This window comes from Tachysurus vachellii, chromosome 3, assembly GCF_030014155.1.
Source record: "Tachysurus vachellii isolate PV-2020 chromosome 3, HZAU_Pvac_v1, whole genome shotgun sequence".
NCBI classification, from domain to species: domain Eukaryota; kingdom Metazoa; phylum Chordata; class Actinopteri; order Siluriformes; family Bagridae; genus Tachysurus; species Tachysurus vachellii.
The window spans coordinates 6760172-6777795 of record NC_083462.1 but is presented as its reverse complement, the minus strand read 5'-3'; the positions used below and the strand labels follow the sequence as shown (position 1 = coordinate 6777795).

Below are 17624 nucleotides of genomic sequence, written 5' to 3'. Positions count from 1 at the left end.
TCGGTCGTCCAGGTTCAGGGACTTCTGGTGTCGCAGCACATCTTCCTCATGGTTGGCTGTATTGTGTGTTCAGAGAGAGGTTGTACAGAGAGTGTTTGAGTTCCTGTAGCCTTCCTGTCAGCCGTGTGTTTAACTCTGACATGGGCTAGGGTTAGTGTTAGGGTTAGTGTTAGGGTTAGTGTTAGGGTTAGACTCCTAACATCCAGTTAGAGGTGAAAAAAGGGCTTTTTTTGTTTTCCATAGCACCTTGTGTAAACTCTAAGGACTCTAAGAACTTGACACATTTAGGAAATGTTAGTTCTCTCTCTCTCTCTCTCTCTCTCTCTCTCTCTCTCTCTCTCTCTGTCTCTGTCTCTGTCTCTCTCTCTCTCTCTCTCTGGACTTTTCTTCTGTTTCCTTGTCTCTTTTCTCTCCCTCCACTCCTCCCATATCTCGTCCCCAATCCCCCCATCAGATCATCCTGAGTGGTATGTTCCCAGCTACTACACATTCTTAGGTTTGCCTCCCAGTCCACTGAACACTTCACACACACATTTAGACACAGCATCTCTGACAGCACCTCGCCTCACGCTGCAGCATCGCTTCCTGGCGGAAGGCGTGTGTGTGTGTGACGGTCAGCGTGTGTGTGTGTGTCAGGATGAGCGGCAGCAGAGTCGTGCTGTGAGCTGTGTGAGTGGATTCCCTGCGCATCCCATCACTGAAAGCTCGGCGTGCTTCATCTTCCAGCCGCATGTCTTCTCCACGATCCAGCAGCAGCAAGAGGAATTCCTGTAAGTGTCTCCTCCATGTGACTTGTGTCTCAGCAGAACACGTGTGTGTGTGTTTGTGTCTGTATGGGTGTGAACTTAGGCTTGTGTGTAGCGATAAAGCAATCTTTGGGTGTGATAGACGTGTGTGTGTGTGTGAGGATTGAGACATTGGATGTTAGACTGCAGTTTAATAGCTACTTGCGATGCTTTAAGCATTTTAATTTCATCATGATCAGTGACATCACCACATTCTCTGAAGGCTTATGTCGATTTATGATAAAAACGTGGATAATAAATAATAAAAAAGGAATAATTACAGGCAAACCTTTTGAACCCTGAGTTTCTAGCTAGTCACTCTGTCATTACTCTGTCATTATGATGAAGGAAGTTATGGGTCAGCTATTTGGCTTTGTTTTTCAATATAAAGTACATACACGACAGCCTGTGAAAGTATTATGTCATGCTTATGTCACTGGATGTAAACTTGGGTGTGACTTGACACTCCTATATAACTTGACAAAAGCTGTCATGACATGGTTATAGTTATGGACATCTCATAACCGGGCATAACACTAACTGTCATGACATAACAGGGCATGACACTCTTATGTCATGACATTCGTATGTTATAGGATGTAAACTGTCATGACATCTCATAACTGGTCAGGACACTTGTATATCATGACAACTTGTGACAAGCAATACTATGACACTTTGGACAAAAATTAGACAGAGATTAATGACAGAGTGCGACATTACATTAATATAACTGGATTTAAATGTAATGACATCTTTATGGCAGGTTATAAGTTGGCATTTCTATATTCCTAAACACAAAATGCCATGATAACCAATAATGTTATGGCATAACACTAATATCACTGGGCATAAAATGTGATGATGTCATGTGACAGGTCATGAGAAGATTCTTAGGTGACTGGTCATAAACTTTCATGGCAACTTATAACATGTTATGAATGAAATGACACTGTGTAAGACATGACCATCATAAAAATGCCATGACAACTTGTGACATTACATGTATTTCACTGGACTTAATAGTCCATGACAGGTTAAGACATGACATCCCTATTTGACTGGATGCAAACTGTCATGACAACCTATAACAGGTTATGATATTGCATGCATTTAACTGGACTTAATAGTGATATGACCCTCATTAACCATCAGGACAGCTCTTAGCAAGGGACTTTATAATGCTTGCAACATGGTATGACATGTAACTGGACGTGATGTGTTATGACAACTCGTGACGTTTTATGGCACAACGTTCTTATATGACTGGAATGTAAACTGTACTACAAACTCATGACAGTGTATATGACAGTCATATCACTGGGTATAAAATGACCTCATAACAGGTTTTAACATGACATTTTTATATAGCATAACTGGATGTAAACAGTCATGAACAGTCTCATGGCAGGAGTATGACAATCTCCCAGGATGTGGTTATATCAGTGTTATGAATATGATAGTTAGCTTCATCATCCATAAGTGTGAGTGATCGTAAAGGAAGGAAGCTTGTCATCGTCTCTGATAAATTATTACTGCGATGCGTCTTCTTTCTAACGCACACACGCTTTGCTAAGTTTATTCGGATTTGTGTTAAATATTAATAACATTATAGCTACTGGACGGCAGCGTTTCTCATCATGAGCACAAGACAGATAAAGAGTGGGTTCAGAGTCATCTGTTGTGCTTGTTCTCTTTCTTTGTCTCTCTTTTTGCTCTCCTGCCGTCTCGGTCTCCTACGTTACACTGTGTTCTTCACACCGTAATTATTTCACAGTGCTGACAGCGGGGGGGCATGAATTTCGCTCAGAGGCTGGTAATTTGTTCTTGCACACAAACGAAAAATGTCTGTGGAGTCTGTGGAGAAATGAACGGAAGTGATGTTTATTAAAACTACTTAAACGATCAGCGGTAAGGACAAAACATGTGTGTATGCAAAAGGGAAGAAAAGTTTTTCTTTTTCATTTCCACTAAGAAAGAATGACTTTAAGGAGATCATAGTGAATGAATCGGTGTGGTGGAAATTTCTAATATTAAGATGTTCATAAGGCTTTGTCCTTCTATGCTTGTACCCTGTGTGCATCATGACCAGAGACTGACATCGTCATCAGTAGGTTTTGTTAAGATTATGACAAGGGCAACTCTGGGGACGAGTTGTCCATAAACAATGTCCAATAGGTCCTCTAGAAGACCTTGGCCTGGTCAGATTAGCTTGGTCAGGAGATGCATGAGGTAATTTTGAGCCAATGATTGATGATGTTTTGCTTTTACATATCTTCTGTTTTCTTGAGTTCTGTCTATAAAACCTTGATGTAATCAGTGATCGTGGCCCTTCATCCCTCATGCTACATGTGGAGTGTTGGGTCCTGCTGCGCAGCTGAGCTCAATAAATTGTGTAACCTTTTTACTCTTGCTTGTGTCTAAAAGTGTTATACTTTATTCTTTAAATCTCTCTAACCTCGGAACTTCCACAACATCAGGTTTAATGCATATGCTTCTGACCAATCAGAACAGAGATTTCCATAGCGCTCATTCGACTAGATACATTTAAAAATTGTGTTTCTTTTATCATTTTCATGCTATTTACTGTATTTGTGCTAATGCCAATACGATCTTTATCTTTATCTTAAAAGCGGAAAAAGACAGAGTGCCGGAAATTAGCTTGTCAGATACGCTAGCTGATGCTGCGCTAATCATGGCAGACACTCACTCACTCATCTTCTACCGCTTATCCGAACTACCTCGGGTCACGGGGAGCCTGTGCCTATCTCAGGCATCATCGGGCATCAAGGCAGGATACACCCTGGACGGAGTGCCAACCCATCGCAGGACACACACACACACTCTCATTCACTCACGCAATCACACACTACGTACAATTTTCCAGAGATGCCAATCAACCTACCATGCATGTCTTTGGACCGGGGGAGGAAACCGGAGTACCCGGAGGAAACCCCCGAGGCACGGGGAGAACATGCAAACTCCACACACACAAGGCGGAGGGGGAATCGAACCCCGACCCTGGAGGTGTGAGGCGAACGTGCTAACCACTAAGCCACCGTGTCCCCCTCATGGCAGACATTTTCCTTAAAATAAAAATAGACATTAAACTAAACATTTAAATGATAAAAGTCCTTGTTATATTTACATTATGTATGTTTAGTCCAAAAGACTTCGCAGCAGGACTACAAGCTAACTTTTTTCTTTTTTAAGCTTGCTAGCAAAAAAAAAAAAGGCTAATTTTCAAAAGTGGTACATTAAAAGGCATTTAACTCTTTAGCTAGGACAAAGAACTGAAAAGTTTCTGATTTATTTCCATCTCAAAATAAATACTTCATCACAGTTTACCTTTTTAGCTCGCAGCATTTTTGGTTCTAGAAAAACGTGTAATATACTGTATGTGTAGTTAACTGCTGGCTATCATAGTGATCAGTGTGTCTGGTCAGAGTGTGTTTTGGCTGGTGTATGTGTGTGCGTGTATGTTGTTGCCATAGAAACAACTCGTTTCAGGGTCTGACGAGACGAACAGCTTTGAATCTCTGATGTGCCGTCTGGTTATTACAGTAATTTAGACACACTATTAAACATACTAGTGTTTGAAGGAGGATATGAACATGACATACACATGATTCTATTGCACAGATGGTGTCTTATTTGTTAACGGTGTCAACATCAGAACATGAGACAGCGGCTTGTTTTGGTAGAAAGTAGAGTACTGAGATAATAATATAACAAGCTGACTGTGATCTGTTAGATATAGTTATAGTGACACGGAACGATCCGGAATAGTGCTCCGGCACTCTCAGTAGCACGGAGAGGGTATAGATTAAAGTTTTCAGCATGGACTTGAAGTTTGATGGACAGTAGGGGCCAAACTCATGGTCGTGTGTCACAGAAATAACACAGACATAAAGTTTTCCACAAGAACAAAAAAGAGACAGAGCTTTATCCTTAAAAAACATCTCCCGGTTTATCGCCGATAATGTAATCTGACACTCGGTGTAAATTCTCTCGATCTCTTCATGTCAAATGTTTTTTTTAGATCGAGCATGAGTTAAACGTCCATGTTAAGGTAAAGTAATGAGATAATCTTATTTTTAATGAAGTCCTCATTGTGTCAGATTCACTGATTAGATTAGGTCTAAATGTAGGTTGTTAGCATAGTGATTAGCTTAGCTAGATAACTGCTTTAAAATCAGTTCCTCCAGGATTTCACAATTTTGCAATCACAGAAATGAACTTAGAATCAAGGATATTCAGTGAAGTTTGCAATTTCTTTTCTAAATAACCACAGATTCCATGCGGATTTGGTTCAAGATATGTCATGTGACGTCGTCATCATAATGGGTCGAAGCTCTCTTCCATTAATGTGTGTGGAACATGAGCACAGATCTGGTGGAAAGTCAGAACACAAGTGTCTTCACTGCTCAGAGAGAAGAATCCTGTGTTTGTGATTTCACTGATTTGAGAAGCTGCGAAATCAAGCGTTTTTGGCTGTAACAATCCTACTGGAGAGATTGTTTAATGTGATCTGATTCATGCTAGATTCCCATCTGAGTCTTCCTTCCTTCCTTTCTTTCATCACTGGGTTGTCAGATTCCCATCCGCATCCTTCCTTCCTTCCTTCCTTTGATCTATTCATCATTGCGTTGCCAGATTCCCATCTGCGTCCTTCCTTCCTTCCTTCCTTCATTCCTTCCTTCCTTCCTTCCTTTCATCCATTGATCCTTTGATCCATTGATCCATTGATCCATCCATCACTGGGTTACCAGATTCCCATCTGAGTCTCCCTTCCTTCCTTCCTTCCTTCCTTCCTTCCATCACTGGGATGTTAGATTCCAATCTGAGTCTTCCTTCCTTCCTTTGATCTATTCATCACTGCGTTGCCAGATTCCTATCTGAGTCTTTCTTCCTTTCTTCCATCACTGGGATGCCAGATTCCCATCTTCCTTCCTTCCTTCCTTCCTTCCTTCCTTCCTTCCTTCCTTCCTTCCTTTCATCCATTGATCCATTGATCCATCCATCACTGGGTTACCAGATTCCCATCTGAGTCTTCCTTCCTTCGTCCCTTCGTTCGTTCGTTCCTTCCTTCCTTCCTTCTATCACTGGGTTGCCAGATTTACATCAGAGTGTCCTTCCTTAGATTCATCAGTGGGATGCCAGTTTCCCATCTGAGTCTGTCTGTAATCTTTCTAACAATGACAATGCAATTAGTAGCAGTGATAAGCGAAGATTCAATGTGTTAAATTTTAGCCTGGATGTATCACACATGTAACCATAACAATACAGTATATACCTTTACTTACTGACTTGGATGAAATCCTTGGATGAAAAATTTCTTTACCTCTCAGTTTCCATTTCTTTCCATTCTGCCTGACTAATCACACAGTGTTGATTAGCCCAAAGTGTTGGTACTTGACCATAGCTACAGGGAATGAATAGTGGCCTGCTGAATGGGTTAGTGTAGCGGTGTCTCTATCTGCAGCCGTAATTAAGGAGCTGGAACTTTAGTAAATTTGTGGAGAAGTGCAGAGAAGAACATGACTGATTAACAGCCAGAACAGATTTTAGTCACTGATTTAGAGAGTTAAGGACAGTCACAGTAACGTTTCTAACTCAAAGTTATCATCCTATAACAGACAGATGCACGGGTGGATGTAAGGAAAATGTATATGTGGATGTGGCTGCATCCACCACAGGATGTATGGCTAGATGGAGGGAGAAATCTGGATCAATAGCAGACGAAGGGGTAGATGGGTGTATATACGGATGGACAGATGGGAGGGTCATCGGTAGTACTGTAGGGATGGATAAGTGGGAGAATGAGTGGATTTATAGTGGATTGGTGATGGGACAGATGTGTGGGAGGACAGATAGATGAATGACATATACATATATATATATATATATATATATATATATAAAATCAATGCATGGATGGAGGGATGGATGGATGGATGGATGGATGGATAGATAAATGAACAGAGGTATAGATGGATGGACAAAGGGATGATTAGATGTGTAGATGGATGGATGAAGGAATGAATAAATGAATATATAGATGGATGAACCAGAGGATGGATAGATGTATTATAGATGTATGGATGTATGGATGTATGGATGGATGGATGGATGTATAAATGTATTGATTGAGTTTCTTTGACCTGATAACATCACTAGACAGAACAGAACTCCTGAGATAGCACTAAATACATCATAATCATGGTGAATGTCTTAGAAAACAATTGTTATGTTGTACCTCTAAAAAGCAGAAAAATAATAGCACCCATGCTCCTCATTATTAGAAAGTTCAGGGAAGTAACTAGAGAGCTGTATCGTTACTAATGAGTCATAAGACTGTGTAAAGACATGGATATGAGCACCTGGGACTCACCCACTCACTGACTGTGGGGTGTTGTGATGAGCCAGAGATTTAGTACAAAGAAGTACTGTTCATACAAGCCTGCCTCACACACACACACACACGCACGCACGCACGCACACGCACGCCCACGCACGCGCTCGCACGCGCACGCACACGCACGCACACACACACGCACACATGCACACATACACACGCACACACACAAGCACACACACACACACACACACACGCACACACACACAAACACACACACTCACACACACACAAACACACACACACACGCACACACAAACACACACAAACACATGCACACACATGCAGACACACACACGCAAGCACACACAAACACACACTCACACGCACACACGCACAAACGCACACACACACACATACACACACACACACAGACACACACACACACACTCACACATGCACACACACACACACAGACACACACACACACGCACACACAGACACACACACAGACACACACACACACGCGCACACACACACACACTCACACAGACACACACAGACACACACACTCACTCAGGGTTGTACACTGTGATAACAGTGTAGTTAATAACCAAACTCTGGCTAAAGCACTGTGGTGACAGAAAAAAGCAGGGTGCCATTTTTGACCATCTATTATATTCTTTTTTAAGCATAAAACAAAGTTTTAAGCATTACTCAATGCTTTTGAGTATATCTATCAGGTTAAAAAAAACCAACATTTTCATAGCACGTATGTGGATGCAAGATCACTGCTCATTTAAATACAGACACGCCCACAACTAACCATATTTGCTATGTAGCTCTGTATTCCACATCCTCTGGAGCTTTGAAGGTGCCACGGAGAAACATGATCAATAAAATGAAGCAATATTAAGATGTTTGTGTGTGCAAGTCATTTTTCAGACATTTAATCAGCATTAACAAATGCACATGGCAAATGAGCCTCACATCCAGGAAATCAGATTTATATAACAGATTTATAGAACTACATGGGGTTTGGGATGCCAGCAATTGCATAACATTCAGTAAACCTAAAACTGATAGCAGCAGGAACTGAATATCCCACAGGTACATCTTTATTATCTCTCCTTCTGTCATTTTTCTTTTATTGCCAGGGTTGTATTTGTGACTCCACAAACACACACACACACACACACACACACACACACACACACACACACACACACACACACACCAATCAAACTTCTACAAGCCTGTCTATCTCACTTGGACGTGCATTGCTCAGATGTGTTCACACAAACCCTGCAGTGTCACACACACACACACACACACACACACACACACACACACACACACACACACACACACACACACACACACACACACAGCAGCTAATACAAACAGACCGTAGCTCATGTGCAGGTGCACAGGAAGGAGTCATTACTCACTTTAATTAATGCTGATGAAGGGAACGTTACAGCCAACTGGATAACAGCAGATTCTCCAAATCTTTATTTAATATTAACATCAAACCCAAGGAAACACTTGGTTATATACACAAGTTATTTAATACCCATATCTCTTGGCATATAAGTTGATTTGTTTTGTTTTAATTAGATATTTAGTTTAAAAAACTTATGTTATAAGCTTATTCATGTTTACTTAATGTTTATAACAGACTTTGCAACATTAGTTATTGCAAAATCCTTAACACAAATGTTTCCTTAATGTTAGTTTTGGTAAATTCTGGTTGTTGTGTACGCTACACTCTAAAATCGACCTTCACTGAACTTGTCATATACATTACCCAACATTCTGATCATGCTGTGTTTGTTTAGCCATTATACACATATTGATTTACATATTTTATGCGTTTAGATTTAGTTATACTTCATCACCTAATACAAGTCAAAACAGTTCATTAAAAAACAAGCATCGACAACAACAAAACAACAAAACAGTTTTGTTTTGATTCAATATGTTTAGACTGTTTTTTTTTTTGTCGACAGAATTTTGTCAAACAAATAATCTAGATACTGTTTATAAAAGAGTTAGTTAACTTTTTTAAACCATTCTGATTGGTATTATTTATTATACAAACTTTTGTTTAGGTATTTTATACTTGCACACAAGCATCAACAACAACAACAAAACAATAGCAGTGACTATGTAAATCACACTTTAACAGATTTTTTTTTTATTGTTAGCAGTTGTAAACCACGTGCTCATATCTTACATGTCCTGGTTACAGCCAACAAAAGCATATGTAAATTATGTGCATATTGTTTACTTCACCTCTACGGCACCTCTACGGCCACGGCAGCATAACTGACACAGTACTATTCAAATAGTAACGTACTCACTAGCCACTTGTAAATAAAGTCCATACGTCTGTCTTTTTTGACAAAGCGTTCAATAACATCCTCATGCAAAGAAGACAGTCTGTTTGTCCAGTTGTGTTTCTTGTGTAGGTTTTTATCCGTTTGACACCACAAACTGAAAAAACAAACATTTGAGAAAACGATTGTTCCACAGAGGTTAGATACTGGGATTGTTAGAATCGGGCATGTGAGTGCATTAAGTTGCAGTAGTGACATGATATGTCTCTCAGAGCTTCGGTGTTTTTGTGAAACTGTTCAGACTGCCAAAGCTAGAATCAATCCATGTCCCTTTACTCATATTAAAAAGTAAAAACAGCCAGCAAAATAGCTTGTTGTGCACGGTGCTAGCTGTTAGCCACTCATAAGGCTCGTAATTCCAATCTTTGAAAACCATTTGGCTTTTGCTACAGAATCCAGTTTGGATGTAAGTCTTCCTTTCTCAATTATTCAGGACTCAAGTTTTGAAGACAGGCAGGCGTGACATCTCCACCACCTTTGTTGCCTTTTTAGACTGCTTTATCATTTGCTCTGATTTAAAACAGTTCGGCTCGAGTCCAGCCATTTTTAGGGTCATGATTGAGGACATTGTACCGTCCAGAGACAAGTTGTTTCGTGTTGAGGTTTTGTTCAAACCGACTATCGAAAATACCCTCTCTAAAGAATGTTTTTTTTTTCATTGGTTGTTGCATTCAATCTTACCAAGATAGTGCTATTTTCTGATTGGCTTTTGTGTAGCCTCTTTTTTTTGATTAGCTGATAAGTGTCAGGCTCGACTAAGAACTGAGACGCGCTTGATTCCTGCCCGTTTCCATAGAGACAGAGGTGCGGACTGATACATTTTGGGTGCTGCGGCATATTAAATATATGATAAATAGTCAAAATGTTTTTCTGAGTGAGAAATACGATGTGTAGCGGGAGAGCGTGATAAAAGACCCAAATGCGTGACTGTCACTCTCAATGCGTGACACTTGTCAGCCCTGATTATTTCACTTTTACCTCCAAAAGGACAACTTGAAAAAGAGTTTTCAGTAGATTAATATTCATGTTCATGTTCATATATACATGATATATGCATTTCATATGAAACTCAGTTGGGGGTTGCACTGGTCAAGTCAACTGGGCAAAGATTGCCTTCTGTTATTGAACAACACAATTTGATTGGCTGATGATTCTGTAGCTAATACTACAACAAAAGGCTAGCAGTATCTCTAATGCCTGGTCCCTGCACACTGAAATCGTGTTTATGTGACTTTTCTGATGTAGGATATTGCAGTTAAACTTCAACTTAGATTTTTTTTATGCTGGCCCTGATGGCCCACCACTGCATATACATTACTGTCTGTGTCCTGATCCTCAGACGGTCCAAATCCCTCTATCCTGAACTTCTAACCTTTCCTAATCAACACATTCTGAGTTAATCTGCTATTTAAATCTGAATTTGTTTCAAAGCATAGAAATCATTCTGTAACCACAGTGAAAGGTTTTTAAGTTCTGGGAGTTTGCACTCTTGGGAGGTTATAAAAAGTTGCCAACGCTACTGTTTTGGCATTTGAAATGAGTTTGTTGATGTACAGAAGGTGAATGTAAAAATCATTTTTTTTCTTTCTTTTTATCTTTTCCAACACCTCCCCCATTACCTCTTCCACCCCTCCCCCACTCCACCATGCCTTTACCTTGCGCTCGATCCTTACAGAAGGTTGCATCATCCGTTTGTCTTACATTTAAAGTGACGTGCAAGCCCTCCTTTTTAACATTCCCAGTCTTATTATGTCACGTACTCTGACATGATATCAAAAGGCCGCTACAAGGACTGTAATTTAAAAAACACACTACACATTTAAAGTCAGACACTTGTGTGGGATTCGTGCTTAGGGTGTCTCGGTTATTCTCGATCTTCACCTTGTACTTAAACTTATTTTTCTTGTGTGAAACCATCTCAACGGGGAGCGTCGTCAAACCCGGTGCCACTCTCTGTGAATTTGATGTGGAATGGAATGTGCGACCAATATTACATGAATGACAATAAATACATCTAAATTATACAATAGCATGGACGAGTGTCGGAAGGAGAGCTAGAGCTGAGTGAATTAACAAAAGATCAAGCGCTTGTCCAAATATAGGTGGTCAAGGTGTTGATCTCAGACTCCTCGACTCAAGAAAACTCTTATCAACATAATTAAATGAATAATTTGAATGAAGATCTGCGGCTGCGTAACCCGACTCTGACTACGAGTAACTTTTTATCTGTAACCTTTTGGACTTAACTCTTAACCACTAGACTACTATTCTGTGTTTATCAGAGAACTAGTTTACTTGTTCCTCTGCCTTATTTATATATGTCAATATTGCACATATTCTTCTTCTTAAATTTTCTATTTACTTAAATCGCTGATACAAGCAAAAGATTATACGACTAAAGAATTTCCTAAAAAAGAAAAGGTATTAGGCATTTCAGATACACAGTAATGTAATAATCCAATCAAGACCATTTTAGGACATCAGGGATAAAATTGTTCAGGAAAACTGATTCGTCTAACAATGATTTGTTAGAAAAGTCTTTAAGGCAAACGTTTTGTGATGTGATGTGTTCCTAAAAATAACATTATTGAATTGTGTTGTGGGGGTAAAGGTGGCTTAGTGGTTAGCATGTTTGCCTCAGGGTTGGGGGTTCAATTCCCGCCTCCTCCTTGTGTGTGTGGAGTTTGCATGTTCTCCCCGTGCCTCGGGGGTTTCCTCCGGGTACTCCGGTTTCCTCCCCCGGTCCAAAGACATGCATGGTAGGTTGATTGGCATCTCTGGAAAATTGTCCGTAGTGTGTGAGTGCGTGAGTGAACGAGAGTGTGTGTGTGTGTGTGCCCTGTGATGGGTTGGCACTCAGTCCAGGGTGTATCCTGCCTTGATGCCCGATGACGCCTGAGATAGGCACAGGCTCCCCGTGACCCGAGGTAGTTTGGATAAGCGGTAGAAGATGAATGAATGAATGAATGAATGAATGAATGAATTGTGTTGTTCTTCTTCATAAGTTCTCTTGATCCAACTCATCCTTTGCAAACTTTTTTTAACCAACAATAACCAGCTTATACAACAAACCGTTTGATTCCCAGATCAGAACGGCTGCCGCTCCCGTTTTCATCAATTGTTTCATCAACTATTTAGAAACATATATTAAAAAGAGGAAACGATGCTCTTTTAGATTCTTTAAAGCCGCCTTTTTAATATATGTTTGAGTCCAATGTGATTTTTTGTGAACGCTGGACACACACTGCAGTGTCCACAGAGGAGTGTGTGATTATAGAGATGAGAGTAAATATGGTTCCTTTATCACTATCAGCTCTACTGATAAATCTATAAATAACAATTTACCTACTGCAGGAAATACGATATGAGGACAATTATGGCATTTTGGTCCTGCACTGATGGCCTGTCTGACAGAAAGAAAGCTCTGATTAGATAACTGTGGTCTAAATACAGAGCTTTAACGCATCCCGATCAAATTCCTCCATCACCACCTCCACCATCTGCAGTCTTACGGACGATGGTCCTCGGCTTCACGGAAACAGACGGAGACGGATTTACGCTCTTGATGACTGAAACGCTGATCAAATATTTTACAAACAGTTCTACTATTGCTTGATGAGTCTGTGTGTGTGTGTGTATGTGTGTGTGTGAGCACACTGTCAGAAATGATAATGTGTTTTTTTTGATACGGCTTTTACCGACAGTGCCGAATTTCCATACGAAGAGCTATGCAGGAGGTCTGGTTGTAGCTGACCTCCTGCAGACAGCCACCTCCTGCTGTCCTGAGCACAAAAACAATTCAGAAGATGACACATGCAAATGTGACTGCTGCCCTGAAGCCAGCACGTGTTCACCAGGCTTTCATTTTAGCTCAGCACAAAAGCCAGCTCAGCTCCTGTCACTTCTGCACTAATCGGAACTGAAAACTGAACATGGAAGGAAAAAAAAAACCCCAAAACTCCCGGATACACCCTCTAGCAATGTCTTTTTTTAGCCCAATTCTTCAGCACCTCTTTGTTCTGCTGCTTAATGCTTACACACGGCTGCAATTCTAGTGCGTAAGTGCACTTTCTTTATTCTAGACTGACGATAACTCATATGCTTTACAGCAGATTACATCCTTGGGGCTGTTCAGATTCGTATTAGGTTTAAATATACACACATCATTGGGTTCTGAGTTACACAGAAGAAGAGAAGATCTGAACGATTACGTGCACCGGACGTGCTGTCGTTCATCTTCTATAAAAAAGTGTACAGGAACTTTACATTTTACAGCTTAACCTTAATCTTTCACATATAGACAAAAGTTTGTGCACCCCTGACCCATCACACCCTTATGTTCTTGCTGAAAATCTCATTTGAGGTTTATTTCCCCTCCACTTTTATAATAAATTCTCTTCTCTTCTCTTCTCTTCTCTTCTCTTCTCTTCTCTTCTCTTCTCTTCTCTTCTCTTCTCTTCTCTTCTCTTCTCTTCTCTTCTCTTCTCTTCTCTTCTCTTCTCTTCTCTTCTCTTCTCTTCTCTTCTCTTCTGGAAACCTTTGCACTAGTTCTTGGGGCAAGGATGTGGGGGTCTGAATTCATTTATCCATCCATCCATCCATCCATCCATCCATCCATCCATCTATCCCTCCCTCCCTCCCTCGCTCCATCCATCCATTCATTCATTCATTCATTCATTCATTCATTCATTCGTGAGATCAGACACTGATGTTGGGATGATGATGAGATTCCAGTTCCAGTTCGTCCCAAAGGTGTTCATTGGGGTTGAGTAAGAGTAAGAGTCAGAGCTCAGTGCAGGACACTCCAGTTCTTCTACTCCAACATTAACCTTCACATCGTGTCTACATGAAGCTCAGAGACTTCGTGCACATGGACATTGTCATGTTGGAACAGTGTTTGGGAATCTTAGTTCTAAGGGAAATTGTACAAAGGCATTCTAAACAATTGCATGTTTGTGGCAACAGACTGGAGAGGAACCATATATGGATGTGATGATGAGGGGTGCACATACTTTCACACACCAGAGCCCATATCTAATGTAGAAATTGTTAAATACTTTTGTAAATTTCGACACAAATCTTTGATTCACGTATGTTGGATGAAACGATGCATTACTCTGTGCTGCAATATGTAAACATATGTGTGTGTGTGTGTGTGTGTGTGTGTGTGTGTGTGTGTGTGTCTACATGTCCTTTACAACTCGAACCTTCAACTCGCCATCCAACCGCGTTAAGAGGCGGAAACCATGGCAACGGCGTCGGTGTGGAGATTCTTCAGCTTCTTTTAATTTCTGCATTCAGCGATTTAAACTCAAATGAACCTCAGTGTTCAGTGTTGTCAGTATTGAGCAAGGATCCACTCAGAAACCAAAAAAAAAGCATTTTTCCTAGTTATATCCTTTAATATTTTCTGACTCCTCCAAAATATTTGGCAACCTTCTTAAAAATCAGCAAAAATGAATATAGGAAGTATAATTCATGCAATAAATGATATTTTGTATTCATGCAATACATGAAGGATATTTCCACATCATTTTGGTAAAATATGAAATATATATTTGTTTTTCAAGGTTTATCAAGTCAATTTTGACTGAATATCCTTTTATGTTTACATTTCATACAAGGTCTTTATATACATATAAAAATTTGAATGAATGTTTTTGACCTGTAACGATCATCCAAGTCCAAATCATTTCTAAGTTATAAAATGAAGAGGTTTGTTGAAAGTGGACTCTGTAGAGTTTTTGAGGTTAAAGAGAGTTGTGGTGTGTAAATATGACCTATTTTGTGAGTGCAGGATACCTCTGTTTTGAGGTTAAAGAGAGTTGTGGTGTGTAAATATGACCTATTTTGTGAGTGCAGGATGCTGAGTGGCAGTGACAGGGGCGGCGTGACTCAGTCCACCCACAGATACACACTCCTACACTGCTCATCACAGCATGTAACGCATGACAACACACTCTCATCACATTAAACAAGGTGCTTAAGGAGATAGTGTGTGTGTAAGAGAGAGAGAGAGAGAGATAGAGAGAGAGAGAGAGAGAGAGAGAGAGAGAGAGATATTATTCAGTTCAGATGAGATTACCATTATCCCATCAATTAATGTGATTGTTATTCTGCGGCATTTTATTACAGTCGTGATCTTATAGTTATGTTTAATTCATCTTGACAGTGAGAAAGGCGAGAATTAGAGAGAGAAAAAGTCATATCACACTGGTAGGCACAGGAAAGAGTAAAAAAGGTTTCACAATTTTATTGTGTTCAGACCCAACACTCTGCATATAGCATGAGAGATGGAGGACCACCATCATTGATTACATCAAGGTTTTATAGACAGAACTCAAGTAAAGAAGATATGTAAAAGCAACACGTCATCAATCATTGGCTCAAAATCACCGCATGCTCGTCTCCTGATCAAGCTAATCTGGACCAGGCCAAGGTCTGCTAGAACACCTACTAGAAGATTTACTGGACTTTGTTTATGCCTAATTCCCGACAACTCGTCTCCAGTCCTACTGCCCCTGTCATGATCTTAAGAAAACAACCGATGACAATGTCAGTCTCTAGTTACTACAGATAAAAGATAAAAGCATAGAAGGACAAGACCTTATAAACATCTTTAGATTAGAAATTTCCACCACAGTAATCATCAGATCAGTTAGAAGAAAACTCAAACCTATCCGCATATCTGTGGTTTTATTTCAACCGCAGTTCACTGCACAGGCAGAAGAGGGCGATAAAAGAGTTCAAACTGCCCCTTTAAACATCTCTGAGAATTCATTTAAGAATAAAACCTGAAGATGCTTTAAGTTCTTAGTCCTAGTTCTGGATTCTGTATACAAGATGAAGCACGTTTTCTTGATTTTCATGTCTTATTCTTTTGAAAAAATAAAAATAAAAAAACGTAACTGGAGATTTGTAACGAGAATCTTTAAATTAATAAACATATAAATAAATAATGCATTTCCTTTTTCAGTAACTACACATTACACTTGAAAAGGAAGCTTTAACCTTTACATTTTAACTTTTCTAGAGGAAATATTAACTCAGAGCAACAGGAAGTATCTGAAGATATTTATGTTACAGACTTGACACCGTTATTAAGATAAGAGATTAAAGGGACGAGTATGTTAGTAAAATAGGAAGGGAAATAAAACAACATTAATAAATACATGGGGGGCACGGTGGCTTAGTGGTTAGCACTTTCGCCTCACACCTCCAGGGTTGGGGGTTCGATTCCCGCCTCCACCTTGTGTGTGTGGAGTTTGCATGTTCTCCCCGTGCCTCGGGGGTTTCCTCCGGGTACTCCGGTTTCCTCCCCCCGGTCCAAAGACATGCATGGTAGGTTGATTGGCATCTCTGGAAAATTGTCCGTATTGTGTGAGTGAATGAGAGTGTGTGTGTGTGCCCTGTGATGGGTTGGCACTCCATCCAGAGTGTATCCTGCCTTGATGCCCGATGACGCCTGAGGTGGTCACAGGCTCCCTGTGACCCGAGGTGGTTCGGATAAGCGGTAGAAGATGAGTGAGAGAGTGAGAAATATAGCTGAGAGAGACAAAGACAAAAAGATGAAGAAAGACAGAAAAGATACAGTCAGCCAAAATAAATAAATAAATAAACAAAAAAAAATCAAGTCAGTTTGATTTTGGAGGAACGAATTGATGGTGACATTTCTCACTCCATCAGTCCGTATCTCTCTCTCACGTACCACACGCATTCTAGAGCCATCTGCAGACACGAGGAACAAAATAAATAAAGAAATCTAAAAGCCCATGCTGAGCTGAGTTGTGGAGGAAGACAGTCATGGTTATTGAAGTAGGAAGAGCAAGGCAGTAAACGAGCTCTACTGTTCCCTACAGACATGATTCAATCACTCATTTACACACACTCTAACTACACACTTGCGTACACGCTACACGTCTTCGCTAAATGAACGTGTGGTTTTGTTGTATTACATGAACTGGAGCGCCATTAGCATTGCTCAGAGGTGCTCTGGCAGCTGCTTTGTATTTGTATGACAAACGTTTTTTTTGTCAATAAAATTCAGTCAAGGATGTTGCCATAGTAATTGATTGCAAA

The 17624-nt window shown here is 40.2% G+C and overlaps 1 protein-coding gene across 2 annotated transcripts in view; it reads left to right on the top strand.

Annotated features, from left to right (window-relative positions):
• Positions 1–517: 517 nt before the first annotated feature.
• Positions 518–17624, top strand: part of dtnbp1b (dystrobrevin binding protein 1b) — a 28408-nt gene continuing 11301 nt past the window's right edge. Inside the window, exon 1 of one of the 2 annotated variants that reach the window (XM_060865567.1) lies at positions 518–770. In XM_060865567.1, coding sequence (XP_060721550.1) covers positions 731–770 — 40 coding nt within the window. In that variant the 5' untranslated portion in view covers positions 518–730. The remainder of the gene's footprint in view (positions 771–17624) is intronic. The other variant, XM_060865566.1, reaches the window with a different exon arrangement.